The sequence below is a fragment of the Camarhynchus parvulus genome, chromosome Z (assembly GCF_901933205.1).
Source record: "Camarhynchus parvulus chromosome Z, STF_HiC, whole genome shotgun sequence".
NCBI classification, from domain to species: Eukaryota; Metazoa; Chordata; class Aves; order Passeriformes; family Thraupidae; genus Camarhynchus; species Camarhynchus parvulus.
In genome coordinates this window covers 47,841,352-47,868,122 of record NC_044601.1, presented here as the reverse complement: position 1 = coordinate 47,868,122, position 26,771 = coordinate 47,841,352, and the positions used below count along the sequence as shown (strand labels likewise).

Here is a 26,771-nt window from a genome sequence, read left to right as displayed (position 1 = left end):
TTACTACAGAAAGAGCTAATGTATGTATTTAGCAGAATAGTGCATTTGTGGGATAGACCATCATCTGGTAATACCTCTTTGTAGCTTCCTTAGTTCTTTAATTCTTTTCTGGTAAATTTGATTATTGTCTGTTTCTAAATGCATTCTTGCTAAAGAACAAAAAATTAATAGCTGAATCCCCAAATATCTGCAGTCAGCAGCTTACACACATACCTACATGTATGTATGTGTAAACAGCATGTCAAAAGACATTAAACTTTTTTTACTGTAATTTGAAAATATCTGTCTAAAGAGTAGCTGAAGTGAGCATACCAGAAAAAGCTGTTACTGTGCTTCTGAGATTTTTTAACAAATTAACTGCAGCTAGAATACAAAATCTAATTTTATTGTAATATTCTGGAACTCATGCAAGTGATTGTATAAGAGGCAAAGAGCCAACAGGGTGAAAATCATGCAGGTTTTGAGCAACAGCAGATGTGTCCACTTCTGTGTCTTTAGGACTGCAAGGAGAGATCACCAGGAGATCAGTTGTGAGGGAGGTGAAAGGGGGATAGAGGGCTGCTTCTTGCCTTGAGCATCATCCCTTCACAGAAAATTCTGTTTGGAAACAGAATGTTCCTCAGGGGAGGGAAGGGCAAGCTGTGAGTCTGGGAGGTGGAGGAGCAAGAGTCGGGGGTCTCTGGGGAGATGCTACAGCAGCATCTACCTGCATTCCCCACATCTCTCCAGGCTACACTGACACTTCCATGGGTGCAGTGCCAACAGAGAAATTTTGTGAGCATTCCCGACAACTGGAAGAGTCTCAGCTTTGTTCAGCTATTAAGGTGTATATTCCTATAACTGCATATATAAGCAAATTATTTTCTTGTATATGTGAACTTTTAATCTGAATACTAAAAATAAACTCTACATTCTTGCTTCTGAGTTTATTGGGCTGCTTGAAGAATTGAAATTTATCTTTCTATCAAAGCAGCTGGACTCCCACTGAAGAACTGGCTTCCATTTCTGGTGCTCATCTTTCTGCCTTCGGTGTTGGAAAGATGCAGCAATTTTGCATCAGCCAGTCCTCAGCAGTGTCCCCAAAAAGTCCATCTGGGGCTCATGCACTCCAGAGGGAGTTCAACTGAGTTTAGAGGGAAGGTGTTTAATAAGCCCACATTTTACTCAGTTTATTTGTTTTCTTAAAGAAACAGGCTGAAGGAAGCCATTAAGACTCATGTAAATTAACTTTTCTTAGAAGGATTCAGTTTTTAGGAGAAAAAGTATGGTGAGCTTGACACGAAAAGACAAAGAGATTTCTTTAAAGTAATGGTTTTAGAAAGGTGAAACCTCCTTTTAAAATGATGATTTATTAGCTAGTGATAACTCATAATTATTTGTGCATCTGGCAGAAAGTCTCCGCTATGTTCACAGTTGCATTGCTGAGGCCAAAAATTTGAATTTCCCCTTTGAATTCTCTGGAAAATAACCTTTGTTAAAATATAAATCACAAATTAATTATCAGGGAGAATTATCAACATATGTGAAGTCTAGTAGGTTAAGCAAAAGGCTTGAAGCTGTGGCTGCTGCCAAGAAATTTTGACAAGAAACTCAGTGTGGAGCTGAGTGGAACATAGAATTTTTTGCTGTGAAATTGTTAGAAATCCTTGCCTGTATTTGTGACTTCAGGAATGTAATTGTTTTTATCCTGCAGCACTGTAAAAATTGTCTGACAGGAGGACCTCAAACACAAGGATGCTTCTCCTTGCTTGCAATTCAAGAAGCAATAGTTTTGTCAATACAAATTATTAAAGAAATTAATGCTCAGAAAACTTAATCAGTCAAATGAAGCTCATAAGCAATACTCATCTAGTTACTCATCTCAATTTATACTACTTAAACAACAGCAGAGCCTCTCAGGCATGCCTGAGATTTGTGTCCCACTGAGCAAGACACAGCATGTAACGTCAGTAAAGCAGTCCTTCCCTTGAAAAATTAATACCTTAAATCAATGCAACATGGATGTATTCAGGTGAATGGGAGAGAGGCAAAACATGCAGCCATCTCCTCCACTGTGGGCAGGAGAGGGAGCAGCAGCAGGTAGCAGCCAGGTGGCTTTCCCAAAGCTTCCATGGAGCAGTGCTACGCACTCACAAGATAAATACATAATGTGCCACCCTGATGCTGCAGCCATGTGGCCCAACACTGAAAACATCTTCAAATTTGAATGCCTTCAAGTTTCCTCTCAGGAGCGATTATGTCACTATCTCTGAGGAAACAGGGGAATGACCATGAACTGCCTGCTATCTGCCAGATGGGCAAAATTAAGCAGTTTCTTCTGTGTCAGTAACACTGTGGACTGAATTCTAAAGACCTGAAACTTGTAATAATCAAATGACAAAAAATGTACATACCTGTTTTAAAAACGGCTTTTTCACTGGGTAGACTGCAGCCTGTGCCATTCACAGCCATGACCCACACACTGTAGCAGCGATCTGGCTCCAGGTCCTCCAGAATGCAGTGGCTCTCTTTCACTGTCACTCTGTACTCTTCCACTAAAGCTAGGAGAACACACACATGCACAGGACCTCACACTGTTGCACTGGTAGGGCTTACAACTAAGCCTCTCAAATAACACATTAAAAACAGTCAATTGGAAAAGATCCAGAAATTATTACTAGCTGAGATCTCCATATTTCACTCTGACTGACAGAAAGCTTTTGACATGCCCTTGAGTTGAGAGTACAGATGCCATCCACGGCAAGTGGAGATCATTGCCCTCAGTCCTACTGGACTGCAAGTTTGGGACATGCAAGCAGCAGTTGCCAGCCCTGGTGTCGCCACTGTATACCAACAATTCCTCATCTTGAACTATATAGCAGTTAGGTATAAATTATGTATTACAAGAAGCCCTTAACATTCTTTAGCCTAGATGTGTATGCATACATAGATTTGTGCAGAGCCTGTCTGCTTTGAGCTTTTTAACAAATGAACATTTCAATCCCCTTTATTAAATTTCAATTTTTAACATTTGAAATATTTTGAAAAAAAATCTCTGTCTACACATGGAAATACTTCCTAATGCTTTTTCAGTGAGGACATATTTCTGAAGCACATGCAGAGTCCCAAAAACATAATGGGAGCTCTCCCTTTGGGAGCTCTGTCTGCAGTCCCCGTGAGTAACAATGGGGCCACATGGACACATCCTCTCTGATGGTCAGGCCTCTTCATGAAAAGGCACTTCAACAGGTGAAAACAACTGCCCCTGACTTTCCAGAGCATGATATTATCTTGCATTTGTGGAGACAGAGGGGAGGAGAAGACACAGCATTTTCCTCACGATCTCCCTCACCATTGCCTGTCTTTAGTTTTATACATTATGTCTTCACAGCCATTGCTTTTCCCATGTCCTGGGCACTCCCCTGCAGCTCATCCTCCCACCTGCTTACCCCAGGCCAGGGCAGAAAGGGCAGATCTTACGCACCCCCTGCATCTTTGCTGGCTTGCAGCTCCTCCGTACAGTAGACCTGGAAGCAGTCGATGGTGTCCCCATCATTCACAGCCCAGTAGATAGCAATGGAGGTGCTGGTGGCTGAGTTTGGCTCCTGAGGTATGACAGTTGGTGTCTGTGGGACTGAGAGGAAAGTTTGCCATTGTTATACATGCTCCTGTGTTGTCAGCCAAATTACCTACAAATTCATGAGTCAACCCAATTGCTTATTTTCACTCATGTTGCATATTTCCAGAGAGCAAGTACAGCAGGAAATACAGAATACTGGTGCAGTCTTAGAGCAACAGATCCTCATAAACCAGGAACAGAAAAAAGTATCTGCTCAGCATTGGAAGCCCCCCATTTCCCTCACAAGTCTGGACAAAATAAGATGCAGTGCTAGTACTGGGGTTACCCAAACCCAGCACAAAGCGTGTGCCTCTACCCTCCTCCGCAGAGATACGTGTTTACTGATCCCAGAAACGTGGGCAGCGGAAAGGACCTGCCACGGCAGGAGGGGATTCATGCAGTGTGTCAGTGCCCGTGCTAGCAGCAGGGATATGCTTCAGGTAGAGAAGGCACTAACTGCGCTCTGCCCTGGGGTGGACTCCTAGTGCACATGCACAGCTTGGCACTCCTTCCTGCCATGGTCATTTCCCAACAGACCCAGGGGACTGAGAATCCTTGGTTTGCAGGTGAAGCTGAACTCTGCCAAGGCACCTGAACCCCATGGGGCTACCAGAATCATTCCTCACAAGTGTTCAAAGATTTCCAAGATTCTCCAGCTTTCACACCAACTTTTGTCTCCTGATTGACACAGATCCAGCCCCAGATGAGATATTGTTTGCCTCTGTGATTATGTCATAGAAGAGAGGGAGGGCAAAGAAAGAAGCAAAAAGCCCCAAAAGATGATAACTGTTAAAATGATTGCAGGGAACGAAAATACATGGTTCTATTTCTTCACCCAGTAAATTTCCATATTTCATGAATTCTCTTAGAATCTCAGCAGAAAGCTTTAGTTTTCTTTTCAGTTATCTCCACAGTAATGATGATAATCTCCTGTGGCATGAACAAGGCAAATGCAGATGCTGGCTGTTTCGTTATGATTTATACAGAGAGCCACCAGTACAGTAGCATTACATCTGCTACCCATTGAAAAAAAAAATTATCCTTCTTATTGCTAAAAACAATCCTCATTTTGTCTTTTGACTGCATCTAGAGTTGGCAATTAAGAAATTTATCATCTTTAGGAAAATACTTCCTTTCAGTGGACATGATGGGGAAACCATTTTTTTCCCCTATGAAGTTGCCTAGAAACCACTATTTTTGATCACAGAAACCCCAGAGTTGCAAGATCTATTATTATGCCAAATCTGAACAGAAGCTAATTTACTGAATGAAACTTCTGAAAAAAAATCTTAGATCAAAATTCAGTTCAGCAATATTGAGATACATTTGATTTCTAATTTCCTTTTGCATAATATGAAACAATTTGATAGCAAGCAATTTCAAAACAGGAAGCTGAAGTATTCTCTTCAGAAACAGAACATTTATGCATTATCCTCTTTTAAGTGAATTTTAATAAAAAAATGAGGTATTTGCAATATGAGTTTGACTAAATGACATTTTTCAACTGTAAAGTGGCATATGTTCTCATCAGTTCAGTTTTCATTGAAGTCCTGTGGTGTAAGGAATTTTTCTGTCATGCTTTGTAATCTCCACAGTAATCCATGTGTTTTCTGGTGTACTGAGAAACAATATTTCCTTATTTCCTTGGCATTATGTACTTGAAGAAGGAGAGCAGATACATTCCTCTGTGACTCTATTTGAAACTTTTTTGCAATCAGCAAAGGTCCTTGCCTTCCAGTATACAAGGCCAGGATTTGCAGTGGACTTTGGAAATAATAATTTTTAATTTTTTAATTATTCCCACTCTTCTATTCCCAGGCAGAACGTGGGTTTCATTATGCTCATCAGCATGCTGCAAGGGGTTTTTATGCTAATGTATTTATGAATGGAAATGGATTACATGAAAGGAGGAAGAACTTGAGGGGAAAAGGCTTTTCATTAGTGGATATGGAAAATTTGGAAATGGAGGGCATTTTGAAGGAAAATATTTCTGAAGTGGTAAAAATTATGTTCTATGAAATTGTTCAGTAAAACACGATTCTTTCTGAAGGAAAATACACAGATTGAAGAAACCTGGCACATTCACATGCATTTCATCATATGGCTTCAGTCAAATAAAATTCCAAGTGTCTGAAAATGGTCCCCAGTATGTGATAAATTCATAGCCATTCAATTCCATTCAACTCCAAATCAAGTTTCATGTATACACGTAACTATTTTCCTTCAGGAAGGTTGGAACCTTGAAAAAACAAACTATCAAACAAATGAGAAAAAACACACCAAATTTTTTGTCTGCTGCTTACCTAAGTAAAAATCATTATAGCAGTTGAAATACTTTGCAGTAAAAGTGAAGACAGAAAATTAGGTATTTTAGATATTAAGTAGGCATAAAGGATAAGGCTCTTTAAAGATCTCTTACTAGTGGACAATTATTCATTTACAGTTTGTCAAAGCAAACTGGTCTGGAGCCAGAAAACCCAGTAGCTAATGCAAACTAACCCAGAAAGCAGACTTCAGCAGTTTAGGAAAATAAATGCTGGAGTGGCTTGTGGGAAAAAGAAGTACGTGGCTCCATTCTCCTGTATGACCTTGCCAGTAGGCAGCAGCCTAGGAGGAATGAACAACTACACCCATGGGACTGCAAGAGGAGGTTTAGGAACTAAGCCAAGAAACACAGCACATTTACACCAGCAAGTTAACTGGCAGAGTGAGTTACAAAAATGGTCTTTTTATCTGACTTCCTAAAAAAATGACACTGAGATAATGCTGCATAGACAAATGCCTGTCCAGCTTCACCGGAGAAGCTTCAAATGCCACAGGCAAATTCATACACATCTGACAAGGACATTAACATCTCAGATATATTTGAGTTTCTCCAAGTCTAATAAAAGCAGTGGTGTGGAGGAGAGAGACAATCTCCCCATACTGACACTGCTACGAAGTGCACTCAGCCCTTATTAGACACCAGAGAGTCAGCACAAGGTGGGCACTTCTCCAACGTCCCATTAGTCTTGAAAATCCAGCCATGAACAAAGCAACTTAGGGAATCTAATGCTCTAGTTTCAGTGCTCAGGGACCAAACACATGAGAAAGGGGCTTCCCTTCAAAACCCAGGGAATGACTATGATGGCAATGGCGCATGTGCTGATGAATGGGAGGGCACAAAGCATGACAGTGAGATGTGAGATCCCTAAACCACTGTTCTTTTGAAAAAGAAACCCTGGAGTGGGGTCCCATTATGAAGAAAATGAATCCACAGAATGGTGCTGACAAGATCTTTGTTGACAGCTGTTCAGATCAAGATAATACACCTATGTATACAGGCAGAGCAGAAAACCCAGTCAGGCTTTTTAAAGGACATGAAATATCAGACAGAGATAAATAAATCCCTTTCTCATGTGCAATTTTTACTGCTACCCTCCCAGGCAGTGGCTGTTTCTAGCTATAGTTAACCACTTTCCCTTTCACATCTATTTGGAGTTTCAGGCGCCTCCATTCATTTGTGACAAGTCCAGGGACCTCAGCCTTCAACCAGCCCCCCCTGCTCTCATTCCCACATCAAGCATTCTGGGACCGCCACCCTCAGAGGAAGAGAGCTCAGAAGACCCTTTGATTGCTTCTTCTATCTCTGTATGCAAGGAAAAGCAACTTCTTTAGCCCTGGGAGATTTAGAGATGAAGACTTTCAGCTTGTCTGAGGTACAGATGTCTAAAATGATGCAAGAATCCCCCAGTTTAGCACTTCTCCCTCTTGCTCATCTTACTGTACCTACTATAAGCCAAACACTTGTGCACAATTAAACTTCATTTTACATTCAACTGTGATTGCTAATTACATGGTTTGCAGATCTACACTTCTCATATACATTCTATTAATAGCTTCCTGAAATTTCCAAAGTATTGCCAAAATGTTAGTTTTTGTGAAGACAATATCCGGAGTTTCTTACCAGCCACGTGTTGTAAGGAGTGTTGATTGCTTTGTCCTGGACTGTCTGCATAGTGCTCAAACAGTGAAAAAGCACTGGGCACCTTCTCTAAAGAGAGGGTGGTATCCATTGCAGAAAGTAACCTAATTGGAAGAAAACACATATCTGTCCATGTAAATCCTCTGCAGCATAGCATAGTTTTCCAAAGGCCAGAAGCAAAGACCACGTGACATATGCTTCTTTGAGTATTTCCTGGGAGCTTAAGGACAGCATACAAGGAGAAGCTGTCTCCCTGATTTTGAACATTTACACCATACTGCAGTTTTGAATCAGGAGCACAGTGAGAGTGCTTATGGGTCTGTTTATACTTAACCCATGAGAATTTGAATATGTGGAAGTTCTCAGCAAGACTCTCAAGAACACAGGTGTTTGGGCTTGCTAATGCAATGTCTTAAAAGGTTACAAACCTTAGACCTAACTACAGCATCTGACTCCAGAGATGTAATGTAAAGCAGCTGCTTGTGGCAAGCTAAAAAATATGAGAGGGAAGATAGATTCCATTTAATTGCCCTGTATTTACTGGGTTCATTATATAAAAAAACACCAAACATTTTAACCCAACCTTCCTTCAAGAAAATGGAAGGGTTTTTTTCAAGGCATCTGAATTTTATATTTCTCCCCTTCATTTTATTTCAGTCACTGAAGTATTTAATTATGCATAATCTTAACAAAGTACAACAAATGTAAAATACACTTTTTAAAGAAAAACATGCATTGTTAAATAGACTTGTTCTTAACCTATTTTATGTAGACTGGTATTATCAAACTAGTGTAATAACCAAGCCCATGCACCAAGCAAAATAAACTTCATTGTGTAAGTAAAAAAGTAAAGATCAGGTGGACAGAAAGCCTTGGGAAATTGTTTTGTCCCATTTTACCTGCTCTAATCTTATGCAATAAACTAAATGCAGATACATGGCCAGATAGTTTGACTTGCAACAGGTGAGTCCAGATTCATAGTTCTAATTCTGGAAATTTATAGAAACCTTGAAGGGGTGTTTGGCACATTCTCTTCAGATCGCTCTCCCGGGGTCGTAATTTGACTGCAAACTGAAACCGCGGTGTCAGTGTTATACCCCAGTCGGTGTCAGCACACATTTTCCTGTGATGGCTGAGGCAGCACTGACAGGGGAATGTTTGATATGCGCTGCACAGTGCCCAAGCCCTCTGGGGAGAGTCAGGGGTGGTGGGCTGGGCAGTGCAGTTTTGGGGGCTTGCACAGGAGAAGCCTGCAGCCAACTGCTCTGAATGTTTTCCCTTTACCACAGAGAATTTTTTGGGGGAATATGACTTATGGTTGAACACGTCTCTCATAAAGGATAGGACTCACCAAAATAATCCTCTTCAGAAAATCCCACATGGCAGAGAACTGTTTGTGATTGTGTGCATTTACTGGTGTGTACAGGCAGATGCAGTTATGATGAGGCACCAGCCCTGTGACACACCCTGAATCAGGCAGTGCTTGTGCAAAGCCATAGGAAAACATCAGCTCGTAGTCTCCTAGCCAGGTTTTGAAATCTACTTTATCTCATTTTTCTGGAGTTGTGTTCAGAAACATAGTCACACTACCTGTGTTGCTTTGTGTTATAACCTTTCAGAGACCAAGTGTTACAGAGCCAGACCAGTGAAAAAAGAAATGTGATACCATCTGACTGATAAGACGTACCATCAGTGGTATGTCTTATCAGTCTAAAAGGTGGAAGCATGGTCACAATTGTTGTTGTATATGTATGTATAGTAAAAACTACAAGGAGCATCTGTTTAAAAATGTCTGTGTAGAGATTTAAAATTGAGCTGATGTTTTTATGTGCTATTTGTTTCATTAATGTATTACAGAATATGTGCAAAACACTTCAAAACCAGTCAGTTACAGCAACAAGTATAAAGCTGCTTTTCTAAATTGCATTATTTGCAAGGTTTATAAAGGTAGCTCTGATTACTAGCGGTGTGTTTTCAAAAGCTCACAAATACTAAATGAAGCATCCAGCATGCTAGGCCTAGTACTCACTACGGTGCACTTAACCCATACTTCATGTACCTTTTATTCAATTCTTTAGATGACTAGAGAAGGGAAAAGAAATGTGTTAACAGTTTTCAAAACCCTCGAAGTGTTGAAAAGCCAGTCATGGTCATCTAACAGTCTTTCTACTCTCCACAGACACAAACCACACAGCTTTATTGACTTGAGGTTGTGTGGAATGCTGCTCATTCACACCAGAAGAGAATTTATTTCCTTAGAAATATTTCATTTCAAAGCTCTGGCTCAGCAGAGTATTAGAGTATAAATCTCATTTTAAGTGCTTGAGGGGTCAGTATTCAACATCTAGATTTAAAGATGGAGCATAATCGAGTACTTTCTAAAACCAGGACTTTTAGAGAAAGAAATCACTTAAGAATCACTTAAGAATGCAGATTAAGAATCGTTAAATCCAAATTCTGCCTAAAATGTACTTCATAACTTCTTATTACTAGAAGCCATGTGAGACTTTTACTTATGGAATGAGAGTTTGTCCCATGCCCCAGGAATCTTCAGATAATGTTTCCTGGCCTGTGAACAAAAAAGTTCCCATCCTTTATCACTAACAGAAGGGAGCAGGGAAATCCAGTAATTTTTGCACTCCCACAAAAGGATTACAGATTACAAAATTATATTTGCCAAAGCACTGATCCTCACAAAATCAGGAAAATAATCTAATCCCAAAATAGCGAATCTACCACAACATTCACTTGGTTACAGGATACTACAACATTGTGTGGCACAAAGCAGGGAAGAAAGCCAAATATTGGCATAATTTCTGTAGCTGCTGGGGCCTATGTGGGCTGGACACTTGTATTTCGAAAGCTGGCTTATTTTGCATGAGTGATCAGTCTTTAGACAGTAATTTGATCTTTCTATTTCTGGCATTCCAAGATAGTTTATCTGCAACTTCCAGGCCACATGCTAATTCCATAATGGGGGAAGATTATTATCCCAGAAACTCCATCCTCTTTGAGACTGGTAATGCACTTGTGGAGAGAAGAAAGTGCTGTAACTCACTTAAGGACTAGTCTTGCAGCAGAAGAACAGAATTGGAGGACCCAGGACCAGCAGCATCCTCTGAGCAAAGTTTAAGACTAATGACTGTATGAGTTAGTAGGTCCAGTCCTGCAGATTCACTGGAGGTGTTCTTTACATCCAGGAAGGACCATTAGAGTCACACATATAACATGCACAGCCCTCAGTCTATCTCATTGTCATGGTTTCACCCCAGTCAGCAACCAACACAGCTTCTCACTGTTTTTCAACAGCAATTATTTATCACAGCTTCAGTAATTTGAATGCATAAATACTGTCCATCTGCTCATTAAAAACACCCCAAAACCAACAACAATACACGACAAAAAACCCTACAGCCCAGAAACAATTTTACTTTTCTATTACATTTTCTTGTTTCAAAGATCACTTTCTTGTTGTTTATTATTATACACAATATGTATTTTATTTTTCATGTGGTAAAATACCTAAATACTCTAACATCTCTTACTTCTCAGCTATTAATTCTAGATGTATTATCAAACTGTCTTTTCAACTTCTTTAAAAAGGAACAGGACCATTTTACTAGCATGTCACATTTTTGTCCTGTGCATCCTCTCTACAGTTCTCTCTGAGAATTCCCACATCAAAACCAAATGATCCAGCAGTTTCAGAGTGGAACAGCTGAGCTAGCAGGATTTAGCTATCTTAAAAAAAATAGATTCATTGAGACCCTAGATACATAAGTCTTTTCCTAACTAATATCATAAAAGCTACAGCATGAAAACCAACTCCACTTACATTTAGGAAAACAAATCCATCCACTTCATCTGTTTCTTTTACTGTTGTCTCCAAAGTTTCCTTTGCTGAATCAACAGTTTGTTGGAAATTCACCATCTGCTCATACAGGTACTCCATTTTCATCTTCTTCACTTCCTCAAAGTTCTCTGATTTCTCATCATATTGTGCAACCACTTTCTTGAGCATCTCTTCATTCTGCTTTTCCAGTAAGTCTGCATTTTTCTTACAGTTTTCCTGCAGAATATAATGACAAGATTTAATGGATACACAGAAATTCTCAATTACCCATAGACAAGCCATCCACCATATTGATTCTGGCACATTGACAATAAGACAATTTTATTTCTGCAGGCAAACTCCTCTGTGAGAAATATCTTTAGAGAAATACATCAATAACAACAACAGCTTTTTATTTTTTTAATTGTTTAAAATTAAACTTTAATATTTCATCACTGAGATAGGAAGTCTGACCAAAAAATAGCTAAAAATGCATAGTTACAACTGGAGTTAATATGGTTCTCAAGGCTTAAGAACTTGGGCAATCAGAATTTAAGATACTGCCCAACTAATTTAAATGCTTTGCATGGGATTCTAAATAAAACACCATGTGAGCTTTTTATAGGCATAAACAAAATTAAGGGAACTTTTTCCTTTAGTGTTTGACAGTTACACATTCCACTTTGCAGTAATGTGCAAAAAAGCAATCTTTTTCTTCCTCCAAAGTTAACACCTTCCAGTGAACTTCCAGAGAAGTCAATTTGAGGACTGGAGCAGCAGCCCATTTTAGTGGAAGCAATAGTGCTGCACAAATAGGCAAGCATATTTTAGAAGTAATCCTACAGAGGAAAAGAAAACTAGTGTGATAAAACACTGGACTTACCTCAACTGAATTAAATCGCAATTCAATAGCACTCACAAACTCTTCAATCTTCATTGACTTTTCTTCCAGTGCTGTTAGCAATTTACTTAACTGATCCTGAAATTTAAAATGTTTCAGTAACTTAGACAGGTTATTTTATAAACTTTTTACAAAAAATTTATTTTAGGTGAATATTTTTCTTTTGCCATGAGCCACCATTGGAATAATTGCTAAGTTCAAGTATCACCCTGGCTGCAAAGACAAGCACAGAAATAGCAACTGGAACAGTCACAGAACTGTTTCCAAACCAAAACAAGTGAGCTCAGTTCGATAAGGCACTCTGTCCATACAAGCTGTTGAACGTTAAGAATTCCAATACAGCTTTGCCAGAGAGTGAGGGTACTCAGAGCCTCCTGAGTGTCCTTGAGAGATCACAGGAACAAGCCCATAAAAAGGAAGATAACAAAGGTAGTTGTGAGGGTAATAGATTATACTGTATCATGGCTTTTAAAATTAGAATTTGAAAGATAGGTATCTGTCTCTATATAGATCAATGTATAGATAAATAGATACACCTTTATGTATGTGTATGTATATATATATATAATTCCTATAAACAAGAAGTCATCAAAATCACTGGTTGAGCTATGTGGAAACAGAAGCAGTTCAAGGCACACAGATCAAAGACAACTCTTTGTGCTTCTTGCTTTCTTAGTGCTTCTTGACCTTTTATGAAAATAAGTTGCTCAATTGCTCTGGCACAATTCATAATTTATAAAAACACTTAGTTTTAATTTGATGGCTCAAATCTAAAAGGAAGGTTATCTTGCTTTGTAACGGCTTCTTATTATGGCAAAATTTTACAGCTAGATAAAAAGCACAAGACTTTACATTAATTACAAACATGCCATTGGAGAATACAATTGAAAGTGCCCTTTAAAAATATTTAGGGAAATCATCAAGATTTGGAAATAAATTTCTGTTTGTTGGGATGAACTGTAAAATCTGACAAATGTCATCCCTAGCTCATTTAATTCACTGTGAAGCTCTGTTCTCACAGTTTTCATGCAACAATAATTTAGAAAAATTAAAAAATTAAAAATCATGCAACAAGCATTTTACTATATTAATGTTTTCTCAGTAATTAAAGAGAAGTAACAAGAGACATACAAATGCAGTCTCAAAGTAACCTGAGCCCTGAGTGTTAGAAATCATGTGAAACCAGGCCTGTGTTGCAGCCAAATTTAATACTGGTTCATATCCCTGCTCCACAGCCAGGGAGTGATGTCATGGAATGTTTATTTGCAGCTTGACTCACTGTAATGCGGGTACATTTGAGGGGTGGCTGGGATCTGTGACTTTATTGCTGACTTACTTGTGCCTTGTTATCACTGCTAAGTGAAACCCAAATGGCCATGTATAAAAAACAACTCTACATCTGAGCACCATGGAGATGGTTTGCGAGTATTGATAATTGAAATTGTTACATTGACTCCTACTTTTGATTTCTCTCTTCAACATATGAGACAATATGATTTAAATACCACCAATACAAGCCCTTCTGGAATTTCAGTAAAATGACATGAAATCTATATTCCTGTCAAATGAACATGTGCCAAAAAAGAGACTTCACATTTCATTTACTGGGGTGAGAGTAAATAGCTGGTAATCAAGAAAGAAACATCTGTATGATATGTTCACTTGTACCTGAGCAGATCTGATATTGGAGAAGTGACATATCACATATATGTTGTTTTCACAAGCAGAACTGTAATTTAATGAACAATAGCTTCCACAGAAAAAGCATTTTCACTAGTATTTATAGCAATGAACTAGCTTACTGAAATGGAGGGCATTTTATCTATTAGGGGGGAACAGCTTGGATATAGTGGCAAGTAGGACTTTATAAACTCTTACCTGTGCTGACACCACAATGCTATTGGCACAGAATGGTTTGTGTTGGAAGGGACCTTAAAGGCCATCTAGTTCCTATTTCCTTGCCATGGGCAGGGACATCTTCCATTAGACCAGGTTGCTCAGAGCCCCATCCAGCCCGGCTTTGAACACTTCTGGGGCTGGGTCATCCACAACTTCTCTGGACAACCTGTTCCACTGCCACATCACCCTCACTATGAAGAATTTTTTTCCTAATTTCTAATATAAACCTTCCCCCCTTCAGTTTTAAGACATTGCCCCTTGTCCTGTCACTAGATGCCCTTGTAAAACCTCCCTCTTCAGTTTAAGGCCATTTTGCAGATGAAAGTGAATGGAACAGAAAGTAAGTTGGTACTTCAACAAAACTGCAAAACTGTGTAGGGTGATTTGTCTAACATCTCCAAGCAACCAATGCATGTAAGTGGGACGGGGAACACTTTATGATGATACCAGTCTCCACGTGTGGAGGTTTCTGTACCTTGTCACATGAAGTGAGCTGCTGTTACTGAAGTTTTGTTTTCATAGAAACAACATTCTTCCCATTTCTCCCCCTACCTATCAAAACCAGAACAAACTTACACAGATAAGACTGAAAGATGGAAAGTCTGCTAACAATTACATATAAACAAGGCCATTCAAACTTATGAATAAATTAAAATACCAGCTTAGCAAGTCTAGGTCTCCAGAGAATACCTTAATAAGATGGTCTCCCTTCAAGATCTCCAACAGGTGTGTAGGAATAGTTTTTATTTAATAGATACTGCATCTTAGCTTCTGGACTGCTCTTGGAAGCCTCTCCTCTTGACAATGCAAGAGAACTGGAGAAATTAGCCTTAGTAGCTTCTTTTTTTACCCAAATTAGTATTTACCTTCATCTTGGATGCAGCATCATCTAATGTTGTGACTTCATGGTCTTTATGCTCTCCAAAAAGCTTATCAATAGCTGATATTGGGCATTTGCAGTGGTAACAATAAGTGTCTACTTGTGCTTTCTTCAGTTCTCTCTGTGGGCTCTCAACTTGAGGAATGTTTGTTGCTGATTTTTCAGGATACATCACCACAAACCCTGAATCTTCAAGCTCAACAGGAGTTCTTTGTTCTGGCTCATTAACAAATTCATAACTATCAGCAGCATGATCAAAGGAGTCCCTGTCTTCAAATAATAGCTCCTCATGTGTAAATTGAGATGATATTTCATCTTGCAAAAGCTCTTCTTGTGTAATCACATCATAGTCCATTGACTCAGCAAAATCTTCATAAACATCACCATGCTGCTCCTCTCTTTGCAAGCCTGGATTCTCTGTTTGCTGAATGGTAGGAACACAGGACAGATGTTCCTGAGTAAACTGATCATCTACACTGTCTTCAGTGGGAGCTCTGACATACGGAACATACTCTTCCATTTCAGGAAATGCTGTTATATCTTGCCGTTCTTCCTGCTCAGTACTGGCTTCTTGATATGCAGCTCCCTGATAATCCACTTGATGACTGTATCTTTGTTGACTTGGCTGCTCTGGCAACTCTTCAGTTCTTTCTACTGGTACATTTTCTTCTTCTCTTTGTTCAGTGATATCAGTTCCTGCACCTGAAAGAACTGTTTTGCTTCCAAAAGGAATGGCATGCGTTGGCTTGCAAATTGTTGCTTGAATGTTGCTGCCAATCTGGAATTTGTCTCTCTCCATAACAACTCTTTCTGACAGAACCTCAGGTTTGACATATTGAACATCATCAGATCCCTCCTCCTGGTTATTGTCTGAACTCAAAACCAAAATTCCTCCACTAAAGGACTCATCTTCTGGTATCTGATCTTTCTGAGGCCCAATGGCTTTACTTGGAATTTCATCTTTAAGAATGTATTTTTCAAAATATATTCCAGTTCCATCATCTGTGTCTGAATTTCTGCTAGGGAAAGAAGCATTAGAATTACCACTTTCTTCATCAGAGGGAGTCTCATCCTTTGTCTTTTCTCCTACTGCTTCTGCATAGAGGTCCTTGTATAAAAATGATAGAGCAGGTGGCTCCTCTAAAAGCTCTGGGTTAACTGCAGCAACAGTGGTAGGGAACAAGAGAGATCGTTCTAGCACTCCTTCTTCTGAATCGAAGAGTGGGGTTCCTGGTGACTTGCATTCATCTTCTACATTTGTAATGCTTTTATTGCTAGAATCAATTGATTTCTGCAGTGGTAAAGGTTTTGAGGCATCTGTGTAGGATTGCATTTTGCTTTCTCCTTTTATGGTACCATAAAAGACTTCATCCAGGTCCTCAAGTAAGGAAAACTCTTCCAAAGTATCTGCCTCAGTACTCTCCTTAAAAGGTTTGGCTTCTTCTATAGATTCATTGGGGTCTTCTGTCACCGGAGACAGTGAAATTCGTCTTTCAAATTGTGGCTTAATTGGCGATTTGTCATCAATCAATGTGTATTTTTCAAAATAATCCATATCAGCAGTACCATTATTAGGATCCAACTTTGCACAATTATTGTTTTCTGGCAACAGGAGATTTTCTTCTTGAGTTTCTTCAGTTTCCTCATCATCATCCTTTTTGACCAATTCTATTAGTTCATGGCTTGCAGTCCTTCCCAATACAGAGCCTTCTGAAATTTCTGTGGTTCTTCTAGAAGTTAGGGCTCTCTGGCCATCCTCGATTGATTTTCTTGCGAATGAAGGATTTGTTTCCAAGTATTCTAATTTATCAGGCATGTGTTTACTTTCTTCTTGATCAACAGAAGAAATATGTGTAGGTGCATGAATATTGAGTATTTCATAACCTTCTGAAATGATATTAAATAGATCTTTTTGTTCAGTAGTCTCCAGAGCACACTGGCTGTCTTCTACAGCACATGCATGTTCCATTTCTTCCTCTTCTCCTCTCAGGTAATGTTCAGGCACTTCAGACATTTTGCTTACCTCCAGATGTTGCATTGCTTCAATTTTTGTAGGGTTTAAAGTACTAGTTTCATGCTCCAGAAGTTTATCTGGACTTTGATTATCTCCTACCAGAGATGGTAAATCATACCTTTGTGTTCTGGGACTAGTGTCTGAGGACTTCCTGTAAGAAAATTTATTTGACACTGATTCAGAAACTCCAAATGTATGTCCCTTAGTCTCTGTAGTCCCATGAACTGTAAATTCTGTGCAACTTCCAGATGGGAAGCTTCCAAAATCGGAAGCTTCATTTGGAGTAAGCTGAATTCCTTGCGTGTCTACTTCTGCAGCCCCTATTGGACTAATTGAGCAAGCTTTCATCTCTTCTGCCAGCCAACTAGCCAGCCCAAAAGATGGAATATCTGGATTCTGCTTTTTTTCAGAACTTGAGCTAAGGGGCTTAATCTCTGCTGAGGAGAGACTACCTAATTCACCAGAATAATGCTGAATTTTTTGTGCCACAGTTTCATGAACAAGGTCTGATGAAACAACTCCCAGATGACCCAAGGTTGTATGCTTTTGGTCTTCAAAACCTTGTTGCATTTCACATTTATGCTCTCCTTCAGTATAAATGGCTGAAAATTTGTTAGATTGCTTTCCAAGCATGTCTGCTACATCAGATAAAGATGATGGAATATTTTGTTTCTCTTCATCATCAGTGAGAGCCACTGATACTGGCTTTTCAAGTTCTGACTTTCCAGGTAATTTATGAAAGGGTATAAATGACTCTGATGACACTGCTGGCTGGTCTGCTACACCAGTCACCTTTGACTCTGTGGTCACTGACCTTGGCACTGTCTGTACATCAGGTTGCATTTTTTGCTCATATTGCTCAGTAGTGAATTTGGGGGAACTTCTGAGCTGGTCTGGAGACAAATATATTGTATCCAACAAAGAAGATTCTGGCTTCTCTTGGTCATGCACTTGAGATGTACTCTCCAAGTGCGCTGTCTTTAAGCTTGCTGTTTCAGGTGAACTGAGTTGAATTTTTTGCAGCTGTTGTTCATTGTGTGGTGGAATTACATGTTCACACTCTGATTGTATGGGCTGGGTAATAAATGGCTGCATTTTTTTATTTTCTTGTTTGGCAAGGGACTGTGTAGGAATCATATATTCAGAGACTGGTTTTGAGTAAGTTGGAACTTCTTGCTGGCATGTTTCATCAGCTGAATAAAATGGAACTGAAGGTTCAGACTGCAGTTTTGAAGGTACAGTCAGGTAATCCTGACTTTCTAGACTTTCTGTTTTATCTGTAGAATATGATAAATTTAGTTGTTCAGATTCTAATTGTATAGCTGTGTGAAAGTAATGTGGAGTCTGTTCTCTCTCAACTTCAGGTAAAATTTCATATTTAGCCTCTGACTTTGCAGCTACACGCAAATGTAGAAGACTTTCTGTATTCTCTACTTCTTTTCTTGCAAAAGAGGACCTTGGCTCAGGCAGAGCAGTTTCTGAGTGTTCTGTTTTACTGCTGGAATAAGATATTTCTAAATGTTTGGGGGGTGAGCCTCCAGTTACAGGTGAAGACTTTGGACTTCCTTCAGGGCTTGTTTCAGAGACAGCGTGTGAAGCACCCAAAGGTACAGGCACTGTTTGTTCAGTAAGAGATGAATATGGTTGAATTTTGTGGCTGTCTGCTTCCTCAGTGGAAAATGATAAATTTTGTTGTTCAGTTTCCAGCTGAGCACTTCGAGATGAAGGAGCACCAGTGTCTTGCTTCTGTGAATATCCTGCTCTCAGTGGGGCCATTTCATGCTTTTCTGCTTTGCAAGTAGGACTTAATAAATCTGATTGTTTGAAATCTGGTTGCACAGTTCCCTGCTCCTTGGTCCTGACAAAGGTATGTGCTACAGAAGGTGTTTCTGGCTGCTCTGTTTCAACATCAGAGGACTGCAAACTAACATGTGGCTGTTCTGGTTGGATGTCATCCCTCCACTTTGTTTCGCCAGTGAAATATGGTTTCTCTGGATGCTCCAGCTGGGCAGTCTGTGGTTGATCTGCCTTGCCACAGGAATATGATAAATCTAGTGGCTTTATTACAGGAGTCTCTGCTTTGCCAAGAGAGTATGACAAATCTGGTTGTTTTGAATTCAGTTTTTCTGGTTGCAACTGCTCTGATTTTCCTGTGGAATACGAAATATCAGGAGTGAACCCTGCTTGTGTAGCATCCTGTTTTTCTGTTTTGCCAGAGGAATACAAAAAGTCTGGGAACTCCCCTTCCACTGTGGATGTATTTGGTTGCTGTTCCATGCCATGAGGACTTGAAAACACTGGTTGCTCCAATTTTAGTTGCACTATTTCCTCTGGGTGTAATGTATAGCTTCTCCTCTCCTGTTTGATCTCCAGCTGTGCACTTTGTTTTTCTTCACTAACAGAAGAGGACAAATCTGTGTGCAGTACTTTGCCCATGGCATCCATGACATTTGCACGTTCAGACTCGTGTAGAGCAGCCCATGATGGCTCTGTTTTGACAGATGAATGCAACAAACTCTGTTCTTTCAGCTCTGGCTGAGTTGTTTTATGAGGTTCTGCTGTGCCAACAGAGAATGACAAATCTGCATATTCTGAGTTTGTTTGGGAATTTTGCAGTCCTTCTGTATTCTCCATAGAGCACTGTAGCTCAGGGTGTTCTGCTTGCATTCCTGCATCTTTCCATTCCTCTGCTTTTTTGAGAGATGATGAAAACTCATTTGTCTTTTCTTGCTCTGGTTGAATCTTTTTTTGCTCTATTGTGCCAGTGGAATGAAATAAATCCAGGCACTCCAAATCCTCATCAGCAATTTGAGTTTGCTGTGTTTCACCAACTGAATATGATAAATCCATTATTTCTGCCTCTGGCTGTATGATTTCATGGTGCTCTAATGTGCCAGCAGATAAATCTGAATGGTGTGATTTTGCATTTAAAGTTTCTTGTTCTGCCTCACTGAGAGAATGACATAATTCTAAATGTCCCAATTCTGTCTGTGCTTTCTTGCCTTTTGCCTCCCTTTTGAAAGAATGCAAGAAGCCTTGCTTCTCCTCTCCAGCAGTTTGTCCTTGCTCTGTTGTGCCAGATGACAGATCTGGTGTTTCTAACACTGGTTGTGTAGTTCTTTGTGGCTTTCCTTTATCAATGTAATGCGGTGGATCAGGATCCTTTGGCTCTGCTTTTAACATTCCTCCTTGCTCCATTTTTCCACTTGGGGATGGTGCATCTGGAATTCTCTGTTTCTCCTTTGCAGCTTGTGAATGCTCTGCTCTGCTGACAGACTGTTCCTCTTTAGAGCATTCCACAGCTGTGTGCTCCATCCCTCGTTGCTCCACTTCCCTGGCCAGGGGTGCCAAGCTTGCATGGCCTGGCTCCAGCTGTGCAGGTGGGATTTGCTCCATTTTGTCATGATCATACAATGCACCTGGCTTCTCCAATCCCAGCTGGATGGTTTCCTGCGCTTTGTTGAGGGAATGTGCTAGCCCAGGGTGTTCAGGTTTCAGCTGTGATGTTTGCAGCCCTCCTACTTTGAAAGCAGAGTAAGGCAAATCAGAATGTCCCTGCCCTGGTTCTGCCATTTCTGTTTCCTCTGCTGCACCCACAGAACGTGACAAATGTGAAATTTCCACTTCTGGCTGAGCTGTTTTCTGTTCCATTTGTCCAAAGGGATAAGTTTGCTCTGTTTCTTTTACTCTTTGTTGTACCTCTGTGATGTCCAGAGGAGATATCACATCAGTATGCTCCACCTCTGGTGGTATCCTTTCATCATCTGGCCTATCAATGGAAAATGATAAATTTGGTTCTTCTGAGACCTCCTGGGCATGTTCTGAAGTGTCTCTTTTATTGGGAGAATATGTTAACTTTTCTTGCTCTAACTCCTGCTCTGTGGCTTTCTGCTGCTTTTCTCTGCCAAAAGAAAGTTTTCTGTGTTTTTGATCCAATGGTGCTACTTCTTCCTGGCTTGTCTCACCAGTGGAATGTGACAAATCAGGATGCTTCATTTCCCATGGTGCAATTTCCGTATGTTTTGACTCTATTTGTGCAGTTGCTGGAGAAGCTCTTTTTTTACCTACTTTAGGCAATTCTTGATGTTTAGACTTAAACTTTTGGGTTGATTGTTCTTTGCCTTTACCAAAGGAAAAGGATGAATCTGAATATTTTGAATCCAGTTGTGAGCATGACTGATTTCGGTATTGAGATTCTATTTCCATATTTTCATCTTGTGCTGCTTCACTCAGGCTTCCTTGTGAATCCAAATGTTCTGATTTTTGCTGAGTTTCTCCCATGGTGTATGAGAGCTCTGGATGTCCTGACTCCTGCTCCATAATATCAACTTGTTTTGATTCACCACTGTCCCATGAAACATCTGGATGTTCCACCATTACTGGTTCAGTTTCTTGTTGCTTCAAATGGAATGGTAAGGTTGGGTTTTTCAATAATTTTTCTTGCTCATGAGAGGAACATGGCAAATCTGGATATTCCGAAGTTATTTCCATTTCCAGTGGAGCTTCTTTTTCACTGGAAGGAGGCAAAAATGTTTGCTCCAGGTCTGGATGTACTATTTCTTGTTGCTCTGATTTGTGTTGAACAATTTCCTTCTCTGTTTCTGTACTTACATAAAATGTTTTTTCTGGATATGCTGGCTCTGTTTGCATTTCTTCTTGCATTTGTTTACTGAATGAATATGGCAAAGACGGATGCACAAACCGTGTTTGAGCTATTTCTTGCTGTGCCGAATTATTTTGGTCTGTGACCTGTGGCTCTTCTTTACCCAGGCTTTCTGAAATACTTGAATACTCTGTTCCCATTTGCAGAGCTTCTTGTTGGTCTGTTTCCTGCTGTTTCACCTCTCTTTGTACTGTATCTTGTTCCATTCTGCCAAAGGACTGTGAAACCTCTGGCTGGGGCACATTCAGTGGTGGTGTTTCCTGTTGCTGAGTACCAGCAGTGGAACAGGAAGGAAAAGATTGCTCCTGCTCCATTTGTGTTGTTTTCCAGGGCTTTGCTCTGTCAGTCAATTGTGAACGCAAAATTCCGGACTTGACTCCTTGTGTCGCTTCTTCAGTGATAAATGAGAAATCCCTCTTTTCTGAAACTACTTGTACATTTTCATGCTGCTCTGCTTCACTAATGAAACATGATGGCTCTGGACCTTCTAAGTTTCTCTGTACAGCTACTTGTACCGTGTCTCCCTGGGAATACAGTGTGTCACTTTCTTCCAGCTTTGGTTGCAATTTTTGATGTTCTGTTTTGCCAGCAGAAGATGTTGTCTCTGGCTGTTTCACCTTCAGCTGTGAAGTTTTATTTTCCTGTTCTTTTCTGGTAGAATGTGGCCAAATTGGAAGCTCTGACTGCAGTTGAGTAGCTTCTCCTTGCACTGCCATGGCAGAGGAATCCAGCTTACCTTCAGACTGTGAATCCTGCTGTACAGGCTGTGGCTGTTTTCCTTTGTCAGTTTGTGACAGTTCTTTTTCCTTTGTTTTATTAATGGGATGTGGTAAATCTGAAAATGCTGTTTCCAGATACCCAGTTTGTTGTATCTCAGCCCTTCTAGTGGAATCAAATCTATCTGGATGTACCAACTGGAGTTCTGCAGTGTTTTCTTTCTCTGCTTCCTCCATCAAACATGATAAATCTGAATGTACCTGTGCAAGCTCCTTTTTTTCTTCTTGTTTTTCTTTTTCAGGGGAATAAGGCTGTTCCTGTTCAAAAGGACTTAATGCTTGGTTTTCTGTTTCTTCCCTGGAAAGCAAAACTTGATGTTCATTTTCCAGCCGTCCACTTTGCATTTCCTTGACTACTTCCTGGGTTGAAGAAGAGTCTGGATGACCCATCTCCAGCTGTGCACTCTCTGATTCCACCATTTTTTCTCTAGAATATGATAGATCCTTAGATCTATCATAGCTGGAGACCTCTGCCTCCAGCTGTGTGTTGTCCGATTCTTCCATTTCTTCCCTGGAAAAAGAAAAGTCTGGATGCTCCATCTCCAGCTGTGCACTCTCTGGTTCTATTGTTTCTTCCTTGGAAGAAAATTCTGGTTGTTCTGTCTCCAGTTGGGTTCTCCCTGATTTTTCTCTTTCTTTTGTGGAAAAAAGCAGTTCTGGGTAGTCTGTATCTGGTATTGCACTCTCTGATCCCTCTGTTTCTTCCTTGGAATATGAGAAATCTGGAAGTTCTGTCTCTAGCTGTCCACTTCCTGGTTCCTCTATTTCTTTCCTGGAAAAAGAGAAGTCTGGGTGCTCCATCTCCATCTGTTCACCCTTCAATTCCTCTGTTTCTTCTTTGGGAGAAGAGAAATCCAGATGCTCTGTCTCCATCTGTGTTGTCTCTGATTCTCCAGTTTCTTCGGTGGAATATGAAAGGTCTGGATGCTCCATCTCCATTTGCCCACCTTCAGCTTGTTTGTTTTCTTCAATGGAAAAATCAGAGTGATCAAAATCTACTGCTTTATTTGTAGCTGAAGTTTTCTCTGTTTCTTCTCTTTCTGTATGAACAGGATATGAAATGCCAAAATATTTAGAATCTATATTTTCAGGAATTGGTGGTTTTAATTTAGTTCCTTGCTTCTTTGTTTTCTGAAGTGAAAAGTCTTGTTCAGACTTTGTTTGGTTCTCCAAATGAACATTTTGAGTTCCTGAAGATGGGGTCTTTTGACCCCATTCTCTTTCAGCTGAATACATTACACCTGAAACTGCTGATTCTGACAGTGCAGTTGATGATGGGCACTCAGTTTCTTGCTTTTCTGTTTCATTTCCAGAATGTGGTAAAAGCACGTGTTCAGACTCAGACTGTGCAGCTTCTGATGACTGAGGAATAATATCTTCCTCTCTTATTTCAGTTGAAGTGGGATAACTGGATTTAGCTGATGGAACATCAGGTAAGTAAGACTTCTCTGTTTCCCTCTCAGGATGTTCTGACATAGATTCTGTAGGCAAAATATGCTGGGAACTTGGTCTGTCTAATTCACTAACAAAATCTGCTGAAACAGACTGTGGTGCAGAATTAGGCTGAACTTCCTGCTTCTTCACTTCATCCAGATGATCCGATGCTGGCAGCAGGGATTGGTCTGGTTTCTTGTTTGCATTTTTGGCTGAGGGAAGCAGCACTTGTTTCTTGTCAGACTTGAATGGTGTGGAGGTTGTTGACTCTGTTATTGATGTTCTGGCTGTGGCTGAATGACTTTGCTGCTCCCTGGCTTCTTCTTCATTCTTCAGTAAATGTCCTGAAACCTGATTTGTAGTCTCTAAAAGAGGTTGCCTCTCTTTTCTTTCTTCATGTTGAAGAGTTGATTCTTTCATTTTATAAGGTTCAATACTTTCAGATGAAACATCATTTTTCTTAGTAAGCTGTTTTTCAAGAAGTGGTGTTGGTGAAGAAAAGCTTTGATTTGCTTGTTCTGTGAGTTGCTCTCTTTGCTTCCTTCTTCTCTCTGAAGGCGTTTCAAGAATTTTACTTCTTGCTCCCTGGAAATGTTTTGGATATGTGGAGAGTGAACCGAACTTCTGCAATCTTTCTTTTACTGATGTTTCAAGGAACTTTTCAGAATCTCCTGAAGCTGAGCTATTTCTCCGGATTCTGTTCTTCTCCAATGTTTCAGGGGCTTGCCCAGTTCCTCCAAAAATTGAGTTGAACAGTTGGATTCTAGCTTGTACTGGTCCTCCAAGAATTGGACCAACTTTTCTCAGTCTGCTCTCCCTAAATATTGATCTTATTGGAGCACGTTTTACGGGCTCTTCTGCGATATTCTCTTGATCCTCTTTGTTGTCCAACATTTCCTCATCTGTGTCTTGTGCTTCCACCTGCTCTACATTCAATGTGGAGGCTTGCACATCTCCTAGGACAGTTCTTGGTTCTTGCCTTTGCATTCCAGAAGAGTCACGCTTTTTATTGCACTGGCCTCCCTTTTGTCTTGTAGCCATTGGCACCCTATTTGAAGATTTGCGTGTCCTTTTCCGAATGATCTTGCCTTCATCCATAATAAAGATAACTTTTCCTGGAGGAGAACCTACTGGTGAACTTTCCATACTGTAAAGATCAGAAGTTGTACTAGTTTCTGAGGTCCAGGGAGTAGAACATCTGCTTGAGCTGGTTTCCCAGGTTATTCCACTGTCTTCACTTTGGCATGTTACCATAGAAAAGGAAGGGTTAGTCATGATGTACTGCAGCTTGGGTTTCACATCTTCACTTTGGATAAGATCTTTTAAACTACAAACAAAAAAAACAAATAACAAAAGAAAGCTGTAAAAACACACAACAAATTAAATTACTGGAGGAAAAAAGCTGAATTTATTCATTAAAATAAAAATGGCTTTCAAAGTTGTAAGAATACTGCATAAGCATAGATTTTGAAGTATAAGCATAAGAAAAGTCATATTTCATCTCACAACTATATTTTAGATGAATTTAGATGTAAAACTGCATGTTGCAAGGTTAATTCAATGAAGGGGAGGTGTTTAAAAGATCTTGACAATGCAGGAAGAACAGTCTTTGATCTGACCTTGTTTTGCCAGTGTGAGGTTGAGCTGATTCTGGGGCTATTCTCCAGCATGTGTTTATCTCACAGTATAAATTAAACCTTTCATTAAACACTTCAAAGATACTGTCAGTGTTTTAATAGCACCCACACTTGCTTTGCGCAAGTGTGAATGATTATACAATGCTGAAAGCAGTAGTCTATCCACTGGTTTGTTACTGTCTTCTCATGTATTTTATCCTCTAAGCACTCTAGATACTTAACAAAGTAATTTAGAATATATTCAACAATTAAAATATACTGACACCTCCCCAAATGAAACTGCAATGTTTCGTAAAGGTAGTTTTAAACCTTATCATGTGTAATCAATACACTATCATATGCTGTAACCAAATCTCTCAGCTAAAACAGTAAAAAGGTTGGAGAAAGGCTTTTCTGAGAAGCTTTAGGAAAGAAAACTTCAAATTCTTCAAGTTCTTAAAATTAAGTGTAAGGATTAGTATAAGCAATTAAAAGACACAATGTGTGGAGGGTTTAGTATTTTAAGGCCTGCAATATTTACTTAAAACAAAAAAAAAGAGCACAGAAAAGTTAATCAAAGCTCAACCCTAATATTTCTTGAGTAGACAGTAGTTCATTTATGGAAATCACATTTGTAGCTGATGGAAAGAAAGGGAGAGTATCTGCTGGATAAGATGTAGCCTTCAGTAGAGCAGAAACAGTGAATTTTGGGTGGGACACCTCCTTTACACAGTTATGTAATCACTCTGTTACTCCCATGGAAGAATGCACATTTATGGCCACACAACATCCTGCTTCCACTGAACAGAGGGAAGGGTCACTTTTCCACTGACTAGAGAAAAGTGTTTCAGCTAAAGTAAAGAAAGCTAGCTACTGATCAGGGATCAGAAAAGCAGAATCTATCTGACCAACTGCCAGGGGCTGTGGCCCTGCACCACACAGGTGCCAGAGATACCTGCAGGTTGCAGAGGCAGACGGACACCCCTGAGGAGAAGGTGGCGCCATGCCAGAAGGATGCTGAGCCCCAGTCAGAAGGCAGAGGTCTTTGAAGGAGGAAAATAAATCTTGTGGAAAGTTGTTAAGTACTTAATTAAGCAAACTCTTGGGACTGTAAGTTTTTTGTAAAGGACACTCAGTGAAAATGCTCAGTACCTAATGGAAACAGAAATGTAATCCTGCCACTGGTGGTGCTAC

At 39.9% G+C, this 26,771-nt stretch overlaps 1 protein-coding gene across 1 annotated transcript in view; it reads right to left on the bottom strand.

Moving 5' to 3' along the window:
- CMYA5 (cardiomyopathy associated 5) overlaps positions 1–26,771 on the bottom strand; it is a 45,585-nt gene that overhangs the window by 12,389 nt on the left and 6,425 nt on the right. The window contains 7 exon segments of the mRNA XM_030969007.1: positions 2,394–2,540; positions 3,464–3,613; positions 7,545–7,666; positions 9,622–9,644; positions 11,398–11,631; positions 12,278–12,373; positions 15,061–25,288. Of these exon segments, the coding sequence (XP_030824867.1) occupies positions 2,394–2,540; positions 3,464–3,613; positions 7,545–7,666; positions 9,622–9,644; positions 11,398–11,631; positions 12,278–12,373; positions 15,061–25,288 (11,000 nt within the window).